Source organism: Rhagoletis pomonella, unplaced genomic scaffold (assembly GCF_013731165.1).
Source record: "Rhagoletis pomonella isolate Grant_MI unplaced genomic scaffold, Rhpom_1.0 Rhpom_scaffold_01810, whole genome shotgun sequence".
Classification (NCBI taxonomy): domain Eukaryota; kingdom Metazoa; phylum Arthropoda; class Insecta; order Diptera; family Tephritidae; genus Rhagoletis; species Rhagoletis pomonella.
The window spans coordinates 30,332-36,451 of NW_023460364.1; the positions used below are offsets into that span (position 1 = coordinate 30,332).

Genomic DNA, 6,120 nt, shown 5'->3' on the forward strand with positions numbered 1-6,120 from the left:
TTTTTCTGTAAATTAGAAACTTTTGAAGCAATTATGAATAAAATATTTTTGTTAATTTAAAAACTAAAATTGTTTAATTAAATTTAAATAATGAAAAATTTCTGAATGAGTAATAAATAAGAAAATTTAAAATATATTTTAATATTAATAATGAAAATTTTAAATTTTGTATGAATAATTTTTTTAAATTTAAATATACATAAGTTAAAAATTTCAGGATTTATTTTTCTTTTACATATTTTTAAATAAAAACTTTGAAAAAAAATAATAATAAAGGATTTTAATTTCGATTAAGCATTTTTTTTTATTTAGCAAGTTGAAAAGGAAAATAAAAAATTTAAACTTACCGTTTTTAAATAAAAAAAAATAAGAAAACAATTCTTTACAAACGTATATACAATTTTTAATATAAAAATTTAAATTGTACATAAAAAATTTAGCTATAAATTTTTTGATTTAAAAATATGGCTTAAAAAAATTTTTTATCGGCTATGCAAACTTTCCTTTTTGCCATTTCTTAATTTGGTTTAGATATAAAAATTTCAACGACAACTATTTTTAAAATGAAATCCTCACTACCAAAATGGGGTTTCAACCAATATGTACCTACACATTTATACATCGCCAGCCTCAAATTTCATGAGCAATTCACGCACTTTCATTATTATTGTTAATTATTACTCACTTGGTCCAATTCTCCTTGTAGAGTATATTTAATGAAACCGTTATATCCCAAATATTCTCCACAGTACGCTGCAATGCCACATTTTCACCGCCCCAAGCGCCACCAGTACCAGCCGCAGCACTCGCCATATCACCATCGCCAGCCTCCCCCTCAGCCATCGCAACACCAACGACCCCACCGACATCAACTTCATCAACAGCACCGTTAATGTCACTGCCAATGGCAGCATCAATGGCATTAACAGCAGCTCGTCTAAAGGCTTGCGCCTCCACTGCCTTCGCTTGTCTTTGCAGCGTTGTATAAGTGGCAACGTCATTTGGCTGCTGCTGCCGCAACTTGTTGGCGTGCCTGTTGTCAATGTATGTTTCCGGATTTTCCGGCTGTGCAGTCACATCACCATGTGCAACACTCATTGCAACTGCACCGGCTGTTGTGTCATTCACCGCAGCCTGCCTCTTCACATTCGACGTGTTCACGTGAAAGTTGCCACTGCTATCGGCGCTGCCTTCGTATTTGTGTGGCTTACCTCCATCAGCTACAGCTGCGCCTTGCAAGTGCACTCCTTCTCCTCCTGCGGTTGCCACATCCAATAACGGTTCACTTGGTTTGTATAACTTTGGCTGTGCTTCTACAACGCTGGCATGCTCTGGTGTATGTCTATGTTGTTGTTGTTGTTGTTGTGTCGATATGTATGCATTTTGCGCGTACGACCAGGCATTCGGATCACTGACAACGCCAGCTGCGCTGCCTCCATCGCCGGATGTTTCTATGGTGAGGAATAGAAATGAACCTGTGGCAAAGAGAAATGTAATTGAGTTTTCTGATTTTGTTAATGTGAATCGAGGGGGGGGGTTAAATTTTCTGTTGTTGAAAATGTTTGCTACTTTTTGCAAGCTCGGTGCAGAAGCCCGTACAAATATAAATTAAAGAAGCCTCAAATACATATATAAGGGAAAATATAAAAACTTAGTTTTTGTCTTGATTAAATTTTTAACAAACCAGCAGCCTAAAATTTTAAATTTTAAATAAAAAGTTGAGAGAATAATTTGTTTGTTATCGTTAATTTCAAAAGTAAAATTTTTAATTTGAAAGCACCCTTTTCGATTTTGGTTGACTTCTAGTCATACTTAAATAAATATTATGGTATTAATTTGTTAAGTTTAAAATTTTGAAATTTTGAATTTAAATGATAGAAAACTAATTTCTAAAATTGTAAAGGTTCCTTTAATCGTTAAAATTTTTTAAACAAATGCACTACAGAAGACTACACTAGTCAGAAAGTTAGCTTGTGTAGAGCGAGTCGCAGTCATTGTTATCAGAGGTGCTCGTAGGACCACTCCCGTTAGGGCACCCAACGGCATGCTGAACATACGGTCTCCGATATCACGCCCTTTCTTCACCCAACTCCCCCCTAGGGGTGAGTGGCCAAGTGGAAGCAGGTAGCAGGTACCCGCGAAATTCTACATAGATGGGTGGATGCCTGACTGGAGGGTTTTTTAGAGGGATGTTTTGTAAGTAGCTCTCTCAATCTCAAATTTAGTCTTCCAGATTACAGTAGTTTTTCCTTTGAGTACTTCCGGACTGCTTTTGGCCAGATGTACCTCTAGTCAACTCAGGGCATGGTACCTGCCCGGTGAACAATAAGCGACCAAAGCAACTTTTTATGCGCACAAATCAGCAACTCTCAGTTCTGGTGAGTGTATAAGCAGGACTCTGTCCGATGGGTATGTTTTCACGCGATGAGACTAAACATCACATCAGACTCTGATTGTCGCTGCTGCTTAGAGGGCGATGAGTTGCAGTCATCGCAACACTTTCTCTTAAGCTGCCTAAAATTTTATTTATTAATTTTGTAGCGTAAGTTAAATAAAATGATTTTAAAAATGCAGAGATTTTTTCGCTGAAAAATTTAGGCTACAAAACTAATTATTGGAGTCCTCTATTTACACACTTTAAAAATTACAGCTTTCTGATTAGTGGTGCAAATTAAAAAAAAAAACGCTATTTAAAATTTTTAAGTTATTGCTCTGCTCTAATTTAAATATCTACTCGAAGCAAATTAAACTTTCGACTTCCAACACTCTCCAACGTATTTCCGCTTTCCACCTAACCATTTTCCAGACTTTACATAATCTATTGATTTGTGAATTTAGAGTTCACAAATAAAAGCAAACAAACCCAGCAAGTACATATCCCAACAAGCATTTCAGTAAACGTTTTTAAAAATAACTTAAATTAAGTTTGCTACAATAGCTTATTCAAAGTTTTTTCAAATAAACCTTTAATAAGTTTTGAGAGCGAATGTTTATAAATAACTTAAACTTATAAATGAAATGTAAATGCCAACGACATGAAGTAGTAAATATAAAATTTTTTCAATCCTAAGTGACGTGTTTACGTTTTTTAAAATATATTATTAAAAGAAAAAATTAAATAAAACCAATGCGGTAAAACAAGAAAATCCAATCCAGGACCCGCTGCGCTAATCGGTGGAGCATTCGAGTCTTCAAATGATGAGTTCCCCTTATCCTTTCTTAGTTTAACATTCAATTAAAAATGTATTAAATTTTTTTCAGAAAAGTTCATCAATGAGAATGGCGGCGATGAAGCGGAATATATAGCTGCATCGATGTCGCTTTTCCAATTTGCCAATAACCGCAAGTAATTGAAAGCACGCAACAAGATGTAATAATTAACTTTTTTATGCTTAATTTGTATGTGTTATTGTGAATTTGTATGCTAAAATGTCTATTCCCTATTTATATTTTCGCGACTGAGATGAGATGAGTCCGCCGAAAATTCGCATTTCGTTTAGTTTCTAGATGTTAAGCAATCTATGTATGAGTTTTTAATGAAATATCTTTAAATAAAGGGTTATAAAAATGTTTATAAAAAGCTTTCTTTTGAAAATTTTTAGTAAGTTTGTATTGATACGCTTATAAAAAACTTTTTTTGAACCTTTATTATAAGTTTACACTTTTACGCTTATAAAAAGCTTTCTTTTGAACATTTATTACAAGTTTATATTGATACGCTTATAAAAAACTTTTTTTGAACCTTTATTATAAGTTTACACATTTACGCTTATAAAAAGCTTTCTTTTGAACATTTATTACAAGTTTATATTTCTACGCTTATAACCAATGTTCCTTTTCGATTATATTACGCTTACTTTCAAGCGTTTTATAAACAAAAAATCAACGTTTTGTAAGCTTAATGTTTATAATTGAAAACTTAAAAAAAACTTTCTTTAAGTTTATTTTGCTTGTTGGGTATGCATATACATACATACAGAGATAGAAAATTTAAAATTCCAAACGCAAATAAAAAAAAAAACGACGCAAAAATGCCACACGCGAAAAATTACAGCATTCCCAAATGTATCTATACTCACCAATGAATAGATAGCCGAGCAGCAGCGTACAAATACCCAAATTGGCAAACAATGCAGGCCAAAAAGTCAACGCGGCCAATTGCTGCTTATCGCCGTCCGCCTCGTGCGCCATCCCCTTGCCGTCGCTGCCTGCCACCCCACCTCCACCGCCAAAGCAACCGCAAAAATTGTCGCGCTGTGGTGCACCACCACCACCACCGCCACCCAACTGCCGCTGCCTACGCGGACTGTTCAAGTTGCTACCTTTGCTGCCGCTGGCGCTGCTATTGTTGCTAATTTTTAGAATTGTTGCTGAGGGTGCCACGAGTGGTGGCGCACCAGCGGTGATGGCAGCAGCAGTACCCGCACCAGTGCTCGCCATGAAAGCATCCATGCCACTGAGCATTTTTGAAGAAGCGCCACCATTACCACAGCCACCACCTAAACTTGCTACCGACGCGTAACGATACAATTCACTGCCAGCGACCACTCCTCCACCACCTGCTTCAACTGCACCACCACCCTCCACATAGGTGCCCACATCAATTCCACACGCTTTGGCATTATTACTCGTACTGTTGCTTTCGTGTTTGTATGCAGTTGTTTTTGTTGCTGTTGGGGCTGTTGAGGCTGTTGCTGCTGGCAGCGTTGATTCATAGTGATAATCCGCATGGTCAATGGTCGCACAAATGCTGGAATTCGCGTGTTGTTGTTGTTGTTGTTGCTGCAGCTGTTCTATGGGTGTGGCTGCGGCTGCTGGCAGTGATAATTTCTCGTTCATTGAGTTTGAAATTTTGTCGTTGCGCGCGTGTTTGTTTTGTTTATTTGTGTGGGTGGTGGTGTGTTGGCGCGTTTCGCTTTCACCTTTTTCCCTCGCTGGCTGTTTCTTTTTGTTTTCGTTTATCCTGGCTTGGGTTTCAGTTCATTGTGTTTTCGTTCACGTCGATTTTTTCGGATGAGGATTTTCTTTTTTGTTGCCACGTTTTTGAAATTGTCGAACGCTGGTTATTTTTCTAAGAATTTTTATTATTTTTTTTCATTTTGCCATTTTGCACACTCTTTACTTTGCATTTCAATATCAGTTTATTTTGACTCACTTTTTAATCTCATTTGCGGAATTTCTATTTAGCTGTGTTTCTATTTTTTCATTATAATTTTTTATTTATTTTTGTCTTTTTTGATTCCCACTTTAATTCTTTTCGCATGTCATTTCTCTGCTTCGTTTTCCTTATCAGCCTGCTACTATCTCTATTCAAGCCTCAAGTCATCTTTCAATGCTGCCGAGACGAATAAACAAACACGTAAATACATTTTAATATGTAAATAAGTTCGTAAGCTAGCCAAGATTTATCTTATCCCTCGCCTTGATTGAATACCTAATGGAAATACGAATAGATAATCATTCCCAGAATTTCACTGAGAATCAGCGTGACAACAACAACAGCCTTTGATTTATAGCACGTAATTAAGAATTCCCCAAAAAAAAAAAATAAAAGTGAGAAAAGTAAAATCTCATTTGCATACGCTCTGCCCATAGCAACAAGACAAAAATTCTTCGTTAACAATTCTAAATTCTTTAGCTTATGTAAGTTAAGAAGTGAGCAGCTTCTGCCTAACGTGAGAAAGTAATATAGCCTTTGCACACTGCTCGTTAAGGTATTTTAGCTAAAAAGTAGACAAAAGTGGACGATTGTGTAATGCCAAATTTCCACTAGGCATTGAATGACAAAGAATTTGTATGGCTCAATAGCATCAAGAGACGGTAGGACAGTCATGGCTCAATCTCTAGCTCTCTTCATTCTGTATAGTCAAGTAGACATGCATACATATACAGTGACGAACAAAAGTATTGGCATAGTGAATTTTTCGCAATATATACAAAATTTTTTATTCTAATTTGTTTTCGGTAATTTTTTATAAAAATATAGTCCAGTTTACACCAAAAAACATAAAAATAAAATCTCTAAACTTTGTGCAAAACTCAGGAAAATCCATTAAATTTGCACACTAATTTGCAACTTTTTATTCAGATTTTTTAGAAAAATTCCCTTTCTTCAAAATT

The 6,120-nt window shown here is 35.6% G+C and overlaps 1 protein-coding gene across 1 annotated transcript in view; it reads right to left on the reverse strand.

The window, feature by feature from the left end:
• LOC118752753 overlaps positions 1 to 5,882 on the reverse strand; it is a 31,434-nt gene extending 25,552 nt beyond the window's left edge. Inside the window, exons 1-2 of the mRNA XM_036487627.1 lie at positions 4,080 to 5,882; positions 686 to 1,475 (exon numbers count right to left, since the gene is read on the reverse strand). Coding sequence (XP_036343520.1) covers positions 686 to 1,475; positions 4,080 to 4,839 — 1,550 coding nt within the window. The 5' untranslated portion in view covers positions 4,840 to 5,882. The remainder of the gene's footprint in view (positions 1 to 685; positions 1,476 to 4,079) is intronic.
• Positions 5,883 to 6,120: the final 238 nt, after the last annotated feature.